The following is a 20056-nucleotide window of genomic DNA, read 5'->3' as shown; positions in this document are numbered from 1 at the left end:
TGTAGGAAAGCTATGAACTTACGTGTGGCAATACGACTAGCCCTGGCCAGATGAGAAAAGTGATCAAAAGCAACAGAAAAAAGGAGTTTTATCTCAATAAAGACAGAGAGCTAAATCGAACTAAATAAAATATTCATAAAATAGATTAATCTTTTTAACTTCTTTTTTTTACAGCTTCTTCAAGAAAGATAGATACAAACCTCAAAACTCAAGATATGCTGCGAAATATCAAAACGTAAGTTGTAGAGCAAACTTGTATATATGATTAGTCACGAAAACTACAAAAGAATGGAGTATAAGAGTAAAACTGTAAAAGACAACTAAAACCAACCCTAAGCCGGGACAGACAGTAAAACTCTAAAAGAAGAACTAACGTACTAATAGGAGCCTTATATCATACATCAACATGATCAACAGAGTTAGTGATCACCCCAAAGCATTCCAAGTTTTTTTTTCTTGCAGAAGCTGTACACAGAGAAGAAAATGGAGAATGAAGAATTGATTTTCCCTTTGAGAATCCCTTTTCACGGTAATTTGCAGGATTTAATCACTTCCATCACTGCTTTATGCGTCTCTGGAGGGATCATGTTCAGAGTCATGTGAAATGCCTGAACAAACAAAGTACACAATCACTTCAACGGATTCTCCTAGCCTGAAATTGAGTAGCCATAAGGTGTTAAAGAGGCACATACCACAAATCTTTCCAAGACCGGTACAAGAATCGCAAGATCGCGTTTCGGGAGATAGTCCTTGATGGAGTTGCGTATACTTCTACTGCTAGTGAGTCCAAGAGCATGTTTAGCTTCTAGCAGAAGATTAAATGGATGTGACATATATACTAAGATTGAAAACAAAAAGTACCTTTCGGTTGAAAGAAAAGCGAGTAGTAGAGCAGCGTAAGCTTCCACAATCATCTTTTCTGCTTCCTTTTCGCCTTCTAAAACAGCTTCTTCATCATCCTGAATACCAAACAAAAAAAAACACAGCAGGTTTAATACTAAAAGCCATTTCTGTGGATCTCGAAGTTTGAGTAAACAACAGTGATGCTGCTACTCACTAAGGTGAATGTAGTTGTCTCTTCTTTGGCCTCTGCTGATCCTTGATTGGTAAGAAAGATTGAACATAGTAAAGGAATCATTTTCTGCTCACTCTCTTGCAACCCTTCTGGTTTTGTAAGAACACTCGCTGAAGCAAGCCGTGATCTACAAAAATATCAGTTACTTGATTAGAAAACAGATACCATTTCTGCTGTGACTAAGGGGGGTTCAAGACAAACGAATGCGACTACTTAAATTGTATTGACTCAACCACATGATGGTGTTAAAAGAATGTGAACAACACAACAAAATCTAAAAGGGTATTGGTAGAAGCTGAGATATTGTTTGCACCAACCTGTTCACTCCGTCTTTCTCAACCAAATTTACCAGTAAACCCAAGATGGCAACAAGAAAATCTAACTCCTGATCTGTAAGATGTGAGTCTTTCTTCTGATGGGATGATCCCGTCTTTTCCATTTCATTGAAAAGTGGAGATATGGTGAAAGACGGAAAATGTCTGGCTATTAGTTCAGCCATGCTTTCCAGCCCTCTGCACCCACCAACTTGCCGACAACCAACAGCATTATCATTTGTTAAGTTCATCAAAACCTGCAGATAGATAATCATGAACTAAGTTTTTGCTACTCCGGCTAAGAGGTTTTCGCTACAGACCAGTAAACAGGTGTTAAAAGACTGTAAGAAAATTACCTTTATGGCTGTTAGAAGGCAATCAGATAAAAGACATAGACATTCTTCATCAATGTCATTTGTACAAGATGATGGTTGCAGCGATGTACTGCAGTCTCTGTCACTTGATTCTTCTTGGGAATCCAACCTATGGTTTGATGATTCATCTTGGCTTGAGAACAGCTGATACAAACTATCTTCTTTACTTTGTTTGTAGCATCCTTTCTTCTTTTGCACTCTAGACTTCTTTTGCTTTACGGACACCACTGCCCACTTGGAAGGTTGAGAATCGTCCAAATCAAACGCAAAAGGATCTTCACTTTCTTCGGGGAATGCAAAACCTCCGGGTTTTTTACAGCTTGGTTCTCCAGCTTGACTAGTCCTTAGAGTACTTCTGGCAATGCCACTACCCAATGATGCTAATCTCCCTGCAAATAAACCAGATATGGTGGAATCGACTCTTGTTTTTGACATAGTAGGCTCATTCCCAGACACACTTGATTGAGACCCCGACATTGATGTTGGTGAGGAATCTAAATGGATTATGGAATGACTTCTTTGGGATACACTCTCATTCCTCGTGGAGACAGAGCCAACAGTCGAGCATGTATCTGAACTGATTGTCACAACCTCATTGGTAACTGCAAAAGATAGAAGCGGCTTAGCATCGAAATATAAAGAGACCAAAGAGAGAATAGAGAGAGTGAGAGGAGACAGACTCATTTGTAGCTATAAGAATAAATTACCTTTCCGATCCACTCCCAAGATAGAATCACAATTACCACCATTTGAATAGTGAGGATTCACACTGTTCCTATTAGGACTTGGAAAACCTCCACGTAGGTGAAGACCTGGACATCAGTCCAACCAGCAATCAGGATAAGAGATGATATAACGAGAGGAAGTCATAATGTGTGACAATTCAAAACAAGCATGGTATCAATAGCATACCTGAAAGCATCTTAATGACACTTAAAGTGAGCTCTGTGAAAGATATTCGGGATTCATGAGAACCGAAACATTTCTTAAATTCAAGCAAATGATTCTGAAATAGACAATTAGGATTACAGTTATATTATATCAGGCATTGAGTTATATATACTGCAACTTGATAACAGTTGATTAACGTCTGAATCTACAGAATATTGACATGAATGTAGAAACCAATACACTAAAAGATACCTGGTTGTCTGTGCTGAGGAACGTAGCATTTTCCATGATTTTCAGACATTTCAGAAGCAACATTAAACTCTGTTTATGCAGATTATCTTTCTTTTCCTGGACGGAAAGTGCGTCATATTCCACCCAGCGCTGCATATAGAATCTGTATTAGATTCTCTCAATAAATATAACATAATGCAATTGCAAACTGCTAGCAATGAATACAATTACGACAAAGGAGAGTATACATGAAACCTGCCAGCAATACAAGTGTACTATTATTGCAAATTTGTCAAAAAGCTTATTCTGAGTTTAAACAAAGTCATTCACCACTGCAAATACGGTCAACAAGTAATCTCTCTATCAATACACGAAGAAAGCACCTTTACTTAAATAACTTTTCAGCAGTAAATTGGATTTGAACAAAGAATAGACCCTGAAAATACCTAAACAATCACAAAATTAACAACCTAAGATGCTTTATACAAGTTATAGTAGACTGCAATTTCTATCTTATTATAAAAGATACTAATGCAGATGAAAAAAAAAAAAAAAAGTAGATACAGACTCACACCTCCAAAATAGCGTGACAATCCATAACAACCTCAAGGACTGCATCAAGTCCTCCTAGTTCTCGCAGTTTCTCCTTGAAATTCCCTCCGGTCTTTTTCACAGAACCAGAAGTATCTGGATGAGGGGAAATGAAATAAATTACTGACAATAAACAAAATAGTATAAAATTATCACCATCTACGCTAGATGAATTTAGAGAAGCAAAATAAATCACAGGAGAGGACAGGAACTTTTACGCAAAATAAATCTAACTATATCTAATATGATCCTGAATTAGGTAGCTAGTCATTACTTCCAACAAAAGAGACAAAAAGTTGAAATACCATCAAAAGAAATTTTGGATAAACACGCCCTCTCCATGGCCAACAAAGCTACCCATTTCGTACTTAGCTCAGGCCTTGTTGTTTCAGTTTTACAGCCATCATTCATTCTCATTTCTTTGCAATTAACAAGAAGTTCTTGAACTCTTGAAAGTATATCACTGGAGCTTGGATCATTTATTTTTGCTGGATCCCGTACTGCATCAACATCTTTAAGTAATGACAAGAGCTTAAATCCTATATTGCGTGGCTTCCCTTCGGTGCTAGTGACAACTACAGGTTTCAACAACTTTATCAGAAACTTGATACACTTGGGTGACTCCATAAAGTTCTCGTCTTGACCCTGAATTCATGAATATGAACTGGTAAAGTTAAAAGCAGAGAATGGGAAATGGTGAAGAAGAAGAAAAAAAATGTCAATGAATAGAAGATTATACAATAAAATATATTTGTGGCAGCATCTGCACTTACATCAGCAGTTAGCACAAAGAAAAGGGTGGCTGCGGCAAGATTGCTTGGTATGTCATCAAGGCTAAGAACCAAAATCGCATCAATTATGGATTGGGAAATCCTGAAACAATAAGCTTCCACAAAATTAGGTAATATCTTCCTGAGAGTTCATTATAATCAGCATCCATTTAGGACTTCTCATCGACTCAACCAACGAATCAATTAATGGGACAAAGACAAAATCTCTAGTTCTTGGGAGAGAGTTATACATATTCCTAAAACCTTACTTCATGTGCATCATAATACAATCCCTATTCAGAAATTTACACTCCAATCGACTACAAACCCGAAATGCTCAAGGTTCTCAAAACTTACATGCCCTAATCCTCTTCAGACAATCATAAAGACCAAATCCATCACAAATCTGATTCACAAGAAGCGCAACTTCAAAACCCAGACTACAGAAAAGAGAAAACTGACATTTTCGGCATCGAAGAATTTGTATAAAAATCGTGCCCTAAATCCAGCAGACCAAAAATAGAATGAAAACCCAGAACTCAAACAAATCTTTACACAAAACCCACATGCCATTTAGGAAAATTAGGAAAATTTCTCAAACATTTCTCAAAATCAAGCCCCAGAAAAGAATGGGGAGATCGAAAAAGCTAAGAAAAGAGGGGTAAGCATACCCCTGAGCTCTCAAGGAGCGACGCTGGTGTTGAGATGCGCAAATCGAGAGCAAAGATGACAAGCTAGCTCTTCTGATCCTCAGTTGTTGTCCTTTCCTCAACCCATCAAGCGCAAAGTTAACCTCATCCTCATGCTCCATCAGCTCACCAAACTCCTGAGCCTCAAGCAAAGTAGAAGTGAAAGCAAAAGCCTCACCGTTCCTCACTCTTTTCGCCCTCCGTACACCTCCGTTATGTGGATAATTATCCTGGAAATTTGACCTCGAGGAAGAATGCCAAAGAGAGGAAGACTCTTGACTGGCGAAAGGAACAAGAGAGTAATCAATAGGTTCGATGTCTGGCGAAGAAGAGGAAGAGAGATACTCAGTCTGCGAAACGGTGTCGTTCAGAGAGTCGGATAGGGTCCTCGGAATCCCGGGCTTACGGCGGCCGTAGGTTCGCTCCATCATCGCCGAGATGAGTCGTTGAATTTACAAATTTGGGGAAGATTTTTAGGTGAGGAATCGAAACAAGGGGTATTCCGGGAATAAAAGACAAAATATAAAAGTGCGCTCGTAAGATCTGTGTGTTGCTGAAGAAGAGAGCTGCTAACGTGATTGGCCGTTAGTTTTGTGAACCTTTTTAATAAAATGTTTTAAATTTTTAATTAACTATTGTTATCACACTGTTACAATATTAACTACCGTGAAGCACTGAAGAAAAAAACAAAAACAAAAACATTTTCTATTCAGAGAATTCTTCTAAAATTATATAGATTCATTCAAAGTGATAAAGATGGCATGTTAAGTGTTTCTTCTACCTATAAATATATCGCAACCTCTACATACGCTTTCATCAAAGATTCACAAAGAATTTTAATCAAAAACCAATTGTCATTTTCCACTGTACAAGAGAGAAAGGGAAGACTCCCGAAAACAAATGATGACAAAATTGATTAAGTTGCAATGCGAGCAATATAACAACCAACGTGAACCACTGCGGATTCTGGTGCTACGACTGCACCAAATGCCGAGTGCTTTGATAACTTCTGAACTAGTAACGACATTAATCTTTCACCAGCCACAGTCCTCCCCACATCTCTCGTCCTTCGCCTCTTATTTGATTTATACAATACACTTTTTTCTTCTTAACGGAATTTCATATCTTTTCTTCTTATAATATTCTACAAGATGTTGAAAATTTGGTTTACATGATTTTGAATCTAAAGATGTGATCCTTGCATTCCCAAAGTATTTACAAAACAAAATCTACACCACACATCCACACAATGAGCCTAGTTTTTCATCGGAGCATATCTCCGGAATGTATTTGTAGCCCGCTAAGCGCAGGCGATATAGTGAAACCGTTTCCGTCCAAGCGGTATGATGGATGCGCTAGCGGGACTGGTCGATCCGGTATTGGGGGAACCTCGATGTCTCCTTCTAGCATTTTCAGTGCATCTAATATTGTTGGCCTTAACGCAACCAATACATGAGCACACAAAATCCCAACTTGCAAGAATCTCTCCATTATCCCTTTCGGATTAGAGATCCCTGAGCCCTCGTCTCTCAACAAAGACTGTTCAAGAGCTTCCTCTGTTTTACCGGCTTTTACCAACGACCAAGCCCAATCCGTAATCAGAAATGTGTTTGGCGATCCGGAAGTAGACAGGTCGAGAGCTTTCCTTCCGCACATTATCTCCAATATAACAACCCCGAAGCTATATACATCGCTTTTTTCGGTTAGTTGACCATAAAGCGCGTACTCGGGAGCCAAATAACCGTGTGTTCCCGCCACTCTGGTAGTGAGATGAGACTCCCCTTCTCTACTCTGTTTAGCTAAACCGAAATCCGCTACCCTCGCTCGCATATCGACATCTAACAAAATGTTTGTACCTTTGATATCGCGATGGTAAATCGCGGGTTTCACACCGTAATGCAAATAAGCCAACCCTTTGGCTACATCCAAAATGATGCTCTTTCTCTGAGGCCAGCTCAATGGCATCTTTTGAGTCTCTCCCCGAGGAAACAAATGATCATCGAGATTTCCATTAGACATGTAGTCATAAACAAGGTATCTCTGACTCTGACTATCATCATCCACCATACTACAACCTCTAAGCGGAACAAGATTCCTGTGCTTCAAATTGCTAATGATCTCAACCTCATTACGAAACTCTACATCCCCTTGAAATTCAGATTCTATCACCTTCTTAACCGCGATAACCGATCCATCCTGTAAAACCCCTTTGTAAACAAAACCAAACCCGCCTCGACCGATGAAATTCTTCTGCGAAAAATTGTTAGTCGCCTTCTCTAGTTCCTCGATTTTGAACCAGATTGAGCCAGTGTTTGGTCTCCATTTCGGTTTAGACTCTTGGTCCTCCCAACCAGCTTCTCCCGCTTTACCAAACCGGAAATACAAACAAACAAAACCGGCAATAACCAGAGCTCCGAAAATAGATCCGGTGAGGCCTAAAACAAGAGCCACCGTGTGTCTCTTCTTCTTAGAGCTCAAGGGAGATCTCAAGCTCAACGAGAAGAGACAAGACAAAGAATCATCACCCTCAGGTCCTTTCTTATTAACGATACCAGCAGCGTAAAGAACAGCGAAATGGTAACAGTTGAGACCGTGAGAGCTATTACCATCGAGATCAATCAGCTGCTTCTGAACCCTAAACCCAGCCGCCACACAAGCGTCGCATCGAGTGAGATCGGTGAGACCACTGCTGCAGGCGGAGTCAAGCGCCGTCGTGGGACCGAGACGAGAGACCCAATCTCGCGTAGTTTGGATTCCGGCACAGGTCTCGTTGGTGATGACGAATTGTTTCGGATCGAAGCAGACGGAGGTGAGATTCGGAGAGAGAGAGAGGGCATCGAGCTTCGTTTGGAGGTTGTTGATACAAGAGACAGAAGTAGCGAGATTCGGGAGACGGAAGTTGGATGTTTGTTTGAGACGATGAGCTAGAGGGATTCCAATTAGAGTTAAGACGGATTGACAGCAACTAGCCTTGCTGTTAACTGATTTGTCGTAGCTTCGACAATCAGTTGTGTTCCATGGGATTGTCAGGACATGGGAAAAATCTAAAGGACAAGTTGATGACGGTGATGGAGATTGAGCAACAACGCAGGTTGAGAAGAGTACTAGTATAGAAAGAAGAAGAAGAAAGAGGAGGCTCACCATGACTTGTTGTTGGATTTTTGGGTGAAATCGGAGATATGGGTTGTGGAGAATCCGATGTTATTTTGGTGGTGGAAACTGGAAAGTGAGTGATTTGATTTTGGCGGCCATGAAAGTTGAGGAGATGGGAACAAAAAGAGATGGATCGTTTTCGGGGTTGGGTGAAGTCGAAGAGGCTGCTGCTTTGATCTGTTGACTTTTTGGGAAACAACATAGGAAGCTCTCATCAGTGTTTGTTTGTCCCCACCTGCAACTGCCACCACTATGGACAATACGATAAAACTTATTTTTTTCTTTAGAGACCACGTTTCAATTTACTCTTTTGTTAAATGTGGGAAAATGCGAAAAGCAACCCCATAAGGTTAGGCCATAATGATAATATTATAAAAACAATAGAAATTTGCATTAGACTTCTAAAAGCAGATTTGTATCTATCATTTATCCTTTACTACACAAAATGACAAACTGAATCAGAAAGACAGAAAGTCTAAAACGGTGGTCAAAGAACAAAAATTAGAAAAGAAAAAGGTCAACTAGAGAGAGAGAGATATCATATAAAAGAGTCGACACACCTATGACGTGGTGAGCTATTATTTATCTATAGCATGTAATCGGAAATGGGGAACCACTATGATGGAGAAAATAACTTAATAATATATGCAACATACGGAACACTACATCCGAAACAGCTGATCATGTTGGATACACTACATCGAAATAGCTATTTTTGTGTCAATATGATCAAGGCACTTTTGATTAGTAAACAAATAGTACAACTTTACTTTTGAGTTTGTCAATAAATATCTTCTAAATTAATTTATATAATGGTTAATATGCCTTCGAAAAGAAACTTACATGTATGGGGTGAGTTAAATTTGATCATACCGTTCTAGTAAAAAGATTAAATTTTAATAACAAACAAACATATAAAAAAGAAAAATCTAAAATAATTTTAAGAAAAAAAGGAACAGAAATTTCCTAATAAAAGCTCCTCCCAAACAACTCGGCTCTTCGTCTGTCTGGTAGGTAATCATATCTCTCATTTCTCATTTCTTACACGACAACAAAGTTTCCTAATCTCTCTCTGTTTTCTCTTTCCGCCAAATTCCACGATCATCATCATCATCATCTACTTCGTCTGGATGCAATGGGGACTCCTCGTTCGCCGGCCACAGATTTCTTCGGCATATCCAAGACAGCATGCAAAGCCTACAAGTCCCTCGTCACAAAACTGCACCCTCTCTCTTCTCACCGCAAATCCGAATCCCACTCCGACGCCGATTCCGTACGTTTTTCTCCATGCCATTCTCATTTCAATATTAGATTTGTGACGAACAAGATTCTTCTCCTATATCATAGATATATACAAATTGTTCGTTACCTTGATCAATCGTCAAAATATCTGATTTCTTATTCCTTGTTAAGGAGGGAAACAAAAAAACCTCTCTGTTTGAGAGCTACGTAGATTTTGAAACTCTGTTTCGTTATCAATCAATCCAAATCGTAAGAACGTAAAGAATGAACCGTTTTGTTAAAAAATTTACAGGCAATCCACCGGAGATATCTAGAGGAGAAATTTGCGGAGGAGGATGATCTGATTGCTGCTCGGAGAGGTCTCCGGTTACAGAGCATGGACGATAGCACCGTCTTCAAACGGCGATCTTCTCTGCTATCAAACTCCAGTAGCCGTCGTAGTCACACCCCGCAAGCTAGACCAACCTACCTCTCCTCCTCCGCTTCTTCGAACCGACGCTCTGCTTTCTCCAGGAGCACAAGCCGTAGAGACGAAGGCAGCAGCCACGGCGGAGGGAGAAGCCACGGTTTGAAATCACGTCCCATATCGAACAACGCGAGTCCGATGGCGTCTCCTAGAGGGAAAGATCAAACATTAGGTGATTTATTTGGTTCCGTTCAGGGACTAACGTCTCCTCCAAGCTCTAGTCCAATCAACGGCGTGAAACAATCTTCTCCGTCTTCGATATCGAAGAGCGCAAGCAAGAGAGATAAAGACGAGAGAGGTTCTCAGAGCTCGGCGACGTCTACGTCTGTGCCGTATTCGAAGAGCAAGAGCACGAGACAACAAGAGAGGGATGCGGCTGGGTCAATAGGGAAGAGTATAAGCCGGAGGAGCACAACGCCGATAGTGTTTTCACAGTCTACACCACCGAAAAAACCTCCGGCAGTGGAAAAAAAGCTTGAGTGTACGTTGGAAGAACTCTGCCATGGCGGTGTCAAGAACATCAAGATCAAAAGAGACATCATTACCGATGAAGGGTTTGTTTCTTTGCTCCAAATCTCTCTCTTTTTTTTTTTTTTTGGTTCAGTCTAGTCTGGTTGTATTTGTATGCACATTCGCTTCTTGATAACCAACAAATCATTCACTATGTTCTGTAATGAACAGGTTGATAAAGCAACAAGAAGAAATGTTAAGAGTGAACATCAAACCGGGATGGAAGAAAGGGACAAAGATCACATTCGAAGGAGTAGGGAACGAAAAACCAGGCTATCTCCCGGAAGATATCACATTCGTGGTTGAAGAAAAGAGACATCCTTTGTTCAAAAGACGTGGAGACGACTTAGAGATTGCGGTTGAGATTCCTCTTCTAAAGGCTTTAACTGGATGTAAACTCTCGGTGCCGCTATTGACGGGCGAGTCGATGTCCATATCCGTAGGAGAAGTTATCTTCCATGGATTCGAGAAGGCGATAAAAGGTCAAGGTATGCCAAATGCTAAAGAAGAAACTAGGCGAGGGGATTTGAAAATAACGTTTCTTGTGAATTTCCCGGAAAAGTTGAGTGAAGAACAACGGGCTATGGCCTATGATGTTTTGAAAGATTGTTCTTGGGCATAAGGCTTATATCATTCCTTTCACTTGTGATCTTCTTTTGTATATAAGTTTCCTACGGGTTGAAGGTTTGATTCGTTGACATTTAGGCTTACAATATTTTCTTAGATTGAGCTGTTACATGTGATTCTTGCTGTGAGTGATACAATTGTCTTCTTATGCACCTTTGTGAAGGCACATGCATGATTTATTGTTCATTTGTTTTGCCATTTCAATATTTCATCGTGGCTTACATATATAGAACTAGGTTTTGCCGCATTAAATGTATAAATTGTCAGTTCACTCAAGATCAACAAGTATATATTTGCAACAACTTTGGCATCCCAGAGAGAAAAATTTAGATTAGTTCTTTATCATTTTTTCTTTAAGGCATGGAAAACGTCTAGTGAACATTGATTTATAAACTCGATTGTATTTTATTTTGGATTCGATTGAAAAGACTACTTAAATAATATATAACTAATGTGTAAAGAAATTATAAAAAGACCGCATAGCGCAGTGGATTAGCGCGTCTGACTTCGGATCAGAAGGTCGTGGGTTCGACTCCCACTGTGGTCGAGTTTTTTTTCCAGATAGTTTAGTTTTTGGAGTTTTCTGGGAATTTTAAGCTTCACTTCACGACATGCTCTCCATTATTTATCTCATTGCTTTCAGAAACTGTAATTTAGGGGAACAAGGATACTTATCCCTTTTCCCTGATGAGAGCTTTTTGTGAGATAAAAACATTAGCTACTACTTAAGATTCACGAAGAGTAAAACTGAAACAACAAATTATAGACTCTGTTTGTATATTTGGGTCTCAATGTCTTTAGTATTCACTAAAGTGCAATAACGATTGCTTCAACTCATATATATATCGAAGGCAACATACATTAGGTACTTATCATCGGGTGACAAAGAGAAGAAAGACATTCTCTGTGGAGAAAGATGTATGAACTGGTTTCTCTAATCTGCCTGAAACTCCATAGAATCTTGATTGCACAGCCAAAAGAAACGGTCACAGAAGTTTCAGCATTTTCAGTCTTCCTTCGTGCTCAGCATCCAGCTTTGGGGGAGTGTAACTTCCGTGAAGATCCTCCACAATGTACTCCTTTGTGAGCTCTCGCTTGGTGAGAATATGGTAATGTCTCTGCCATATCCTTTGGATAGCCATAGTAGCAGCAAGAAACCCATACGCTAAACCAAGAATTGCGAAGATGACGACAAAGACAACAACAAGAGCGAAACAAGCTTCCATTGAAGCAGGGAAACAATCCAAGACACCCCATCCGTAACAGCAGTTCTGGCATCCAGCCATCCTCGGGTCATTACCGTTGATGGCAGAGCAATGTAGAATGATTCCAAGAAATCCAGTCAGCACAAAGAAGGATACAACCCCTAGGATTCATGATTAAAAGCGTGTTAGGATTCTATATCCATAATATTCCAAATGTATTAGATTAAAGATTCAGTAAATACCAATGCAGTAATAAAACGGGATGGGATGTTTCGACAATATACGATCCCAATCATCGTTGAAAGAGTTTCGAAATTCTCCATCTTTGTCCATCATATATGCAAGTCCAGCCATAACAGCGATAACCTAGAATGTCAACAATCAATATTCTTCTCATCAAAAAGATGTTTCTTTTTGAATTTACAGCAATGGCAAGTGAAGAAAACAAAACACAAGTCACCGTCCGTGAGCACAATGAACCATTTGACAGTCTCAAGTTCTAATTGTCAAACCATGTGAAATTGAGTAGTGACCAGGTCAAGATTCAGATAGTGACAACAATTATCTTCAGGATCTCTCTTAATAAATGCTTTATCATCCTTATGAAAAGTGCAATTATAAGAACAATGAAGAGAAGCAGAGATAGAGAGAGAGAGGTACTCACAGTCTGCACAGCTAAGAATACCAAAAGCACATCTCTTGCGACAAAGAGTCTGAATTTAGCTTTACGACGCCAGGAGTTGTTATCCTCAAAGGGTTCGACTCTGAGATGAAACTGTGCTTTGCAGGTGGTACAGTGAGAGAAAGCAAAACCTTCCTTAACCGATCGCCAATGATCGAGACATGACCGATGCACGAACTGTTGAGTTCCTTTGCACATACAAGGTGATATCAATTCATCGCCTAGCAATTCGCTATCGTCCTCCAAGCAAATACGACAGCAAGGAGCTGAAGAAGCATCGTTCTCCAAATCTTCGGTTTTTATCTCATCGCTATTTCCTGCCACCACAGACGCAGGAGGAGACGCCGAAGAAGAAGAAGAAGAAGAAGAAGAAGAAGAAGTGGTCTGATCCCCCAACAAGGGAGCGGAATCACTAAGCTTCTGTGAATCCGGTGGCTGCAATTGTACTTCACCTTGCATCATTGATCAAACCTTATCTAACCCTAATTTCAGACACAGGGGGTGGAAATCAATCGTCGTTCGAGATCACAGAGGAAGGATTCGAATCGAATCAAACATTTTAGAGACTCTGAATTTTTGATCGGTCCGAGGGGAAAAAAAAACGTGCGAGGATGTGAGAAGAAGATTACAGAAGTCAGAAGTGGAAGAGAGACAAAAACTGGGGAACAAGGTCAATGCAAGAGAGAAAAAAAGCTTCTTAATTTTTGGGAAAATGAAAAAATTAAATGGGGTGAGAGAGGCTCGAACTCTCGACCTCAGGATCACTCAGTAGCTATGAGACCTACGCGCTAGCCAACTGCGCCACCACCCCATTGATGACATGTTTTACACGTAGCTCATAATTATCTACTTCTTCAAAACAGTGATCCCTATCCAGTTAAAGGTATACGTAAGTCTAACATTAACCGCGATTTATTAGTAAATCGGTTGAGATGTTGCTTCTGGATTGTGATTTGTGACAGTAGTAGATTGCTGCTATAAATTTGGTTTGTAAGAAAATTGTATGAAATGACCTAAATTGGTTTGATATCTGATACTAATTAATTTTGTTTTCATTTAATTCGGACAATGATTGAATCTCCCCTGATTTCAATACTGATTATTAAACCGATTCAGATATCAAACCGGACTATTATTATCGATTTATTATTGAACCGGACGGTCAAGTTCGGCTATTAAAACTGCATTATTAACTTTAGCTTCTTTAACGACATTTAGGGGGGGAGAGCACATGAGATGCATTAATGAAAGCAATGAATAAAGAAAGAGAAGACCGTTGGAGAAGACGAGGAAGCAACCATGTGCTATGGTTTCTACTTGGTACAGCATTCCATGAGCTTTCTCTTCTTCTTTGACTACTTTATTTAATTATTTCAATAAAATGGAATTGGAGAAAAAAAAGCTACACTTTATTATTCCCTCGTAAATCACAGATGCAGATCGATTCTCCATTTCTTTGGGGAGAAAAGTTTGTTCTTGCGGCTTTCCCGGAAGATCTGTTCTCCGGAGATGGAGCATATGATGAAAAAAGGGAGGTCTCTTGCAGAGACGCCGACTTACTCTGTTGCTTCCGTTGTTACTGTTTTGGTCTTTGTTTGCTTTCTCGTTGAACGCTCCATTTACAGATTTGGCAAGGTGAGGTTTTTTTATGCTTTATGCATACTATGTGTTTGCTGAAATGCTCAGCTCGAAAACATGAGTGTGACTAAAAGAGTTTTTTGCACTTGGTAGGGGTACTAAAGTCTCTTTCTTTCCTTGAGTCATGAACAGAACATGTTTTCGTCTGAGAATGGGTACTAGAAAGTGTGAATTTTTATGGACGACTTTAGTCATGGACATATGTGTTTATGTTCTTGTATTTCAGTGGTTAAAGAAGACTAGAAGAAAAGCACTTTTCACGTCGCTTGAGAAGATGAAAGAGGGTATGTCAAATAAACCCGTGGTAAAGCTGCGGTGCTTATAAATTGTGCTCGAGATAGTAAAGAAGCCTTTTATTTTGTTTTCGATTGATTTTTGACTTGTGAAATTTTCTTGGTAGAGTTGATGTTGCTTGGACTTATATCACTGTTGTTGTCACAAAGCGCAAGATGGATTTCAGAAATCTGTGTAAACTCTTCCCTTTTCAATAGTAAATTCTACATTTGCTCTGAAGAGGACTATGGAATCCATAAGAAAGTTCTTCTAGAACACACCCCCTCTACAAACAACACTTCCATACATCATGGAATACATGAAGCCTCTCATCAATGTGGTCATGTAAATGTCTAATTATCTATGGTCGTAAACCCTCTTTTCTATTTAACGTTTAGTAATTGCTGAACTGTTTCTTGGATCCAATGTCAGGGTCGTGAACCATTTGTTTCGTATGAGGGCCTCGAGCAACTCCTAAGATTCTTATTTGTTCTGGGTATCACTCATGTTCTGTACAGTGGCATTGCCATCGGTTTAGCCATGAGCAAGGTACACATTCTAGCTTCTGAATCTGCATATAAGTGTTACAGTTTTTATTCTTTGGTATTTTTATGTTTGCTCGGGAAGGAAGACGTATGCAGTACTTGTTATCACCTTCATCCTCATATTTAGAAGATGTAGAGAGCGCTTATGATAATATAGTTTGTGCTCTCAAGTATATGTCCAATAGATTTTAACTTTAATCTGAAAAGACAGAGGAAAAACCTTCGATACTCTCATTTATGCACAAAGAGTGTTGTTACGGTTATGCAGACGAACAGATCAATTCAATCTGAAACCGTGTTGTCTTTTTATCACATACTACAGATTTACAGTTGGAGGAAATGGGAAGCCCAAGCGATCATAATGGCTGAATCAGATATCCATGGTAAATGACATGACTTTTCTGTTTCTGCTACAAATAAAGCTTGTATGTTTCTTTTATTGGTCTCATCTTGAAGGCACATGAGAAAATCAGTCATATTAGGATTTGGAACAGCATGAAACTAAGACTATGTTCAGTATTTAGGTTGTTCATTCATGAACTCACTTGAGCCGTAGAGATGCTTTTATGCAACTTTTGCAAAATTTTCTTCATCTTGACTAGTAGATCAAATCCAGTGGACTATTATAAATACAGATATAGGGAAAAAAATTACGTTCTAGCATAGTATACTTATACAAGATTGAAATGAACTGGGTGGAATAGAGATGTACAAGATGTTTGTCTGTAATATCCATTTTAACACAAAAGATGTTGATTCATTGTTAAAGATTTGCCTTAGCATCTAGGATCCTTTAGTTTTCAGTCATATATAACCTTGTCTTCTTGACTTTGTTCAACAGCAAAGAAGACCAAGGTGATGAAGCGTCAGTCTACATTTGTTTTCCACCACGCCTCTCATCCTTGGAGTAACAATCGTTTTCTCATTTGGATGGTAACTCACTAACTCTCCATGCTTTTACCTTAAGCTGTATACTTTTCAAAATTTTTATATCTCTAGTTTAGAAAATTATTACATGTTTCTTCAGAATCTTCTTTTTACAGCATTTCTTCAGCTGTAAAATATATGTTTGTATTGCAGCTTTGTTTCTTGCGGCAGTTTAGAGGCTCTATACGAAAGTCAGACTACTTTGCACTTCGGTTAGGATTCCTCACTGTGAGTAACTCAGTATCTTTTTTATCTCGTCTCTCAGTCTTTCCCTTCAAATGTAAAATATAACTTTCTCTGTAATACTTTTCTGGAGTGAAAGTTTATATATTTTGTCCTCAAGACTTCCCATCTAATCTGGTAGCTGGCATGATTAATGTGCTGAAGCCGTTCTTCATTACTTTGTAATTTCAGAAACATAACTTGCCATTTACATACAACTTCCATATGTATATGGTACGGACGATGGAAGATGAGTTTCATGGCATTGTAGGAATTAGGTATGCGTTTCTTAGAAATGAAGTTTATTAGAGATTCTTTATTTCAACTGCTTTGAGAAGATCTCGTAAGGGGGTTATAGAATGGAACTGATGTATGTTTCTTGATGAATCAACAGCTGGCCACTTTGGGTCTACGCTATAGTATGCATCTGCATAAATGTTCATGGTAATTCATAGGTTACATAAAGACAAAGTGCATTCCATTTCTATCTCCACATTTAAGCCTTGTCTTTACTAATATAATGATTTCACTGCAGGCCTGAATATGTACTTTTGGTTATCATTCATCCCTGCTATTGTAAGTGAAACAAAAGCAAGAATAAGTAAAAAGCTTGAAATTCATCAGGCACTAACACTCAGAGCATGTGTTTGTATTTGTTTTGTTGTTTAAGCTTGTCATGTTGGTTGGAACCAAACTTGAGCACGTTGTCTCGAAGCTTGCTCTCGAGGTTAAGGAGCAGCAGACAGGCACAACTAATGGGGCTCAAGTCAAGCCACGTGACGGACTCTTCTGGTTTGGGAAACCAGAAATTCTGCTACGGTTGATACAGTTTATCATTTTTCAGGTAAGGACTTTTTCTTTCCTAGTTCTACAAGCCATGATTTTTGTTTATTCACTGATATGATCTTTACATATTTCCTGGTAATGCAGAATGCGTTTGAGATGGCAACGTTCATCTGGTTCTTGGTAAGGTCACACCTTCTTAAATACCTGCATCAATCCTTATATCAGCTATGTGAAGTTTTCAGAATGAAAAATCCTTTGTTTCATGTATCAGTGGGGAATCAAGGAAAGATCTTGCTTCATGAAGAACCATGTGATGATATCAAGCCGGCTAATTTCTGGGTGCGTTTCAGATACGCAACAATTTACAGCAACCAACTGTGTCTAAAGGGTTTTTATTTTCTGGTAAATGCAGGGTTCTCGTTCAGTTCTGGTGTAGTTATGGCACTGTGCCTCTCAACGTAATCGTCACTCAGGTTCGTCAAAACTTATCTTATATACCTACAAGTTCCACAATCTTAAGCCTATCAATGTCTATGAGTAAACAGCGTTCATCAAAATTCTATGGATTCACCTGAATCTGAACAGATGGGATCTCGTCACAAGAAAGCTGTGATAGCAGAGAGCGTAAGAGACTCACTTCACAGCTGGTGCAAAAGAGTGAAAGAGAGGTCAAAGCACACGAGATCAGTGTGTTCTCTTGACACAGCAACAATAGACGAGAGAGACGAGATGACAGTAGGAACATTGTCAAGGAGCTCGTCGATGACTTCACTAAATCAGATTACCATAAACTCCATAGACCAAGCAGAGTCTATATTCGGAGCAGCAGCTTCATCCAGCAGTCCTCAAGATGGATACACGTCGAGGGTCGAAGAATATTTGTCTGAAACATTCAATAACATCGGTTCGATACCACCTTTAAACGATGAGATTGAGATTGAGATTGAAGGTGAAGAAAATAATGGAGGGAGAGGAAGTGGGAGTGATGAGAATGGTGATGATGGAGAAACACTACTTGAGTTGTTTAGGAGGACATGATATTGTTTCTGCTTTGAGAAGCTTGGTTAAGTTGTAATTACATGACGACAACCCTACAAGCATACGTTAACAAAGTACTGTATATCTTAATTTCATTGGTCCTTCACTAAGGTGTCATTCTGATTTTAAACGGTTTAGGTCGGACTGAATACTTGGGTATAAGAAATTTATCAGAGTGCAAACAAAAATGATGGTGTGAAAATGTGATGAGCTCAAAGGAGCTAGGAAACGTGACAAATTAATCATATGTATGTGCAATTACATGCTGATAAACAATTAAACATATATAGAAATGAGAAAGATGTGGGGTTTAAGAGACAATGTAGATAATCTATATGTAGAAGATGGTACCGCATTGACGGGAATGAAGAGTATTGATAGATTATTGTGTTGGGGATTGTATAGTGGCGAATTCTCAGATCTGCTTTGTTATTATTATGATAACATTGACAGACTCGGACACTTGGATCGACATAGCATTAAAGAGAAAGACTTTAATATACTAAGAGCACCGACATTGGTAGGATGCATGGAGGAGGTGGGCGTATGAACTCATGTTATTATTATAGGCCATTCTAAATTTAATAAATAATACCCTTTTATTATTATAAAAATATTAATACGAAAGTCTTATTTCTATAAAATCATCACATTGGTCTTGCAGCCATGGATTGGAGACACGGATAAGTTAAAAAAAGAAAAACAGAGAACATTGAAAAACGGACCGAAAGAGGAAACGATGGATGTTTTAGTACTGTTGCTAGGTTTCATTGTGGGAGCAATATTTCTGCTTATTTGGGGCATAATACGTGAGTTTTCCTTAATCTTTACTTTTTTTTTTGTTTTGTCTATATGATAATAATAAAAAATGATCTCTATATATATATACAGGCTGCTTTCGTGCAAAAACCTTAAGACCTGCGTCTAGTGAAAGACCTGAGCACGGAGGATTTTCATCGTGGAATGGTGATGGTTCTTCGTATGGGATATCGTCCTTTGATGATGAGAAGGAGGAATGTGCTGCGCCTAGGCGACGCGGACCACGCCGTGGATCTAGAAATAAAATATACACAGGGATAGAGTTCATTTTGGGACCAGACAAGGACGGCGATTCTGATTCCGATTCCGACTCCTAGTAGTAGGGGGGGATAACTCGGTACTTTGATTATGAATTTTGCTTTGCAGCTTTTTCCTTCTTTTGTGCGATTACCTACCGCTGGATTTGATTATTTTCCAGTCTCCATAAAACCAAGTGCGACCCACGAAAGAAAGCAAATTAAAGAATGCAAATGATGTCATTGAAGACAAAAATGGAGATTAGTTGGAATAAGTTTGACTCCAAATTAAAGGTGTAACGTGGTGAGTGGTGACCATAAATTCATTTATCAAATAAAATGAAAAATTACTGCCACATCTTTAAAACATGAATAATTGACGACAAGGAAGAGCTATAGAAAGAGTGAGAAAGCTTTATATAATAAGGATAAAATTATAATATTTGTTTGGTTTTAAAATGTGTGTATGAATTTACCAAAATTTAAATAAACAAAAACTTTTTATAGCAAAATTAAAATAAACAAAATATTTTTATTCTAATTACAAAAGTACATGTGTTAAAGGTAAAAAAAAAAATGATAGATGGTGAATTTTTTACGGTTTTAGGCAAAATGAGAATAAGAAAGTTTGGGCTTAAAAGGCGTGGCCCATACTAACAAAATAGCGCGATGGTCCGTGTTATATAGAAGATGGATAAGCCTCTCGAGTTGTTGTTGTACGTAAACAGTACGGACACGACTCATGATGAAAA

General features: G+C 38.9%; 6 protein-coding genes and 2 non-coding genes across 11 annotated transcripts; 4 read left to right on the top strand and 4 right to left on the bottom strand.

Moving 5' to 3' along the window:
* Positions 1-132: 132 nt before the first annotated feature.
* Positions 133-5454, bottom strand: LOC17900894. 2 transcript variants are annotated; one of them, XM_023789051.1, is made up of 13 exons: positions 4918-5454; positions 4250-4349; positions 3782-4121; positions 3460-3572; positions 2907-3035; positions 2676-2769; positions 2471-2575; positions 1746-2365; positions 1393-1646; positions 1058-1202; positions 862-959; positions 693-777; positions 133-608 (listed from the first exon to the last, which is right to left on the bottom strand). In XM_023789051.1, the coding sequence occupies exons 1-13, from the start codon at positions 5364-5366 to the stop codon at positions 525-527; spliced, it is 2616 nt and encodes an 871-aa protein (XP_023644819.1). In that variant the 5' UTR covers positions 5367-5454; the 3' UTR covers positions 133-524. The 2 variants fall into 2 exon arrangements, with proteins under 2 accessions (XP_023644819.1, XP_006303148.1); XM_006303086.2 differs by having other exon boundaries at positions 693-774; positions 4918-5452.
* A 579-nt stretch (positions 5455-6033) lies between these two features.
* Positions 6034-8413, bottom strand: LOC17900694 (probable receptor-like protein kinase At1g11050). The gene has a single exon (XM_006306940.2). It carries the CDS (start codon positions 8077-8079, stop codon positions 6199-6201), a length of 1881 nt encoding a protein of 626 aa, XP_006307002.1. The 5' UTR covers positions 8080-8413; the 3' UTR covers positions 6034-6198.
* Positions 8414-9223: 810 nt separating this feature from the next.
* On the top strand, positions 9224-11117 carry LOC17897390 (chaperone protein DnaJ). Its single transcript, XM_006303492.2, has 3 exons — positions 9224-9361; positions 9623-10350; positions 10478-11117. Exons 1-3 carry the CDS (start codon positions 9224-9226, stop codon positions 10926-10928), a joined length of 1317 nt encoding a protein of 438 aa, XP_006303554.1. The 3' UTR covers positions 10929-11117.
* A 289-nt stretch (positions 11118-11406) lies between these two features.
* Positions 11407-11480, top strand: TRNAR-UCG. The gene has a single exon. It is a non-coding gene; the product is annotated as a tRNA-Arg (tRNA).
* Positions 11481-11672: 192 nt separating this feature from the next.
* Positions 11673-13518, bottom strand: LOC17899433 (E3 ubiquitin-protein ligase MARCH1). The gene is made up of 3 exons (XM_006305281.2): positions 12803-13518; positions 12381-12504; positions 11673-12299 (listed from the first exon to the last, which is right to left on the bottom strand). The coding sequence occupies exons 1-3, from the start codon at positions 13280-13282 to the stop codon at positions 11920-11922; spliced, it is 984 nt and encodes a 327-aa protein (XP_006305343.1). The 5' UTR covers positions 13283-13518; the 3' UTR covers positions 11673-11919.
* Positions 13519-13546: 28 nt separating this feature from the next.
* Positions 13547-13631, bottom strand: TRNAM-CAU. Its single transcript is given in 2 exon segments — positions 13547-13582; positions 13594-13631. It is a non-coding gene; the product is annotated as a tRNA-Met (tRNA).
* Positions 13632-14103: 472 nt separating this feature from the next.
* On the top strand, positions 14104-18398 carry LOC17898380 (MLO-like protein 4). Of its 3 annotated transcripts, none has more exons than XM_023789795.1 (16): positions 14104-14140; positions 14254-14455; positions 14685-14742; positions 14859-15076; positions 15164-15280; positions 15599-15659; positions 16118-16209; positions 16357-16431; positions 16618-16703; positions 16820-16869; positions 16961-17001; positions 17096-17269; positions 17356-17391; positions 17483-17550; positions 17624-17684; positions 17797-18398. In XM_023789795.1, exons 2-16 carry the CDS (start codon positions 14330-14332, stop codon positions 18247-18249), a joined length of 1716 nt encoding a protein of 571 aa, XP_023645563.1. In that variant the 5' UTR covers positions 14104-14140; positions 14254-14329; the 3' UTR covers positions 18250-18398. The 3 variants fall into 3 exon arrangements, with proteins under 3 accessions (XP_023645563.1, XP_023645564.1, XP_023645565.1); XM_023789796.1 differs by lacking the exon at positions 14104-14140 and adding an exon at positions 14552-14613 and having other exon boundaries at positions 14371-14455; XM_023789797.1 differs by lacking the exon at positions 14104-14140 and adding an exon at positions 14591-14613 and having other exon boundaries at positions 14410-14455.
* A 578-nt stretch (positions 18399-18976) lies between these two features.
* On the top strand, positions 18977-19703 carry LOC17900417. Its single transcript, XM_006303129.2, has 2 exons — positions 18977-19058; positions 19141-19703. Exons 1-2 carry the CDS (start codon positions 18989-18991, stop codon positions 19383-19385), a joined length of 315 nt encoding a protein of 104 aa, XP_006303191.1. The 5' UTR covers positions 18977-18988; the 3' UTR covers positions 19386-19703.
* The last annotated feature ends 353 nt before the right edge of the window (positions 19704-20056 follow it).

Source organism: Capsella rubella, unplaced genomic scaffold (genome assembly GCF_000375325.1).
Source record: "Capsella rubella cultivar Monte Gargano unplaced genomic scaffold, Caprub1_0 scaffold_1, whole genome shotgun sequence".
Classification (NCBI taxonomy): Eukaryota; Viridiplantae; Streptophyta; class Magnoliopsida; order Brassicales; family Brassicaceae; genus Capsella; species Capsella rubella.
This window is presented reverse-complemented; position numbering and strand designations above follow the sequence as displayed.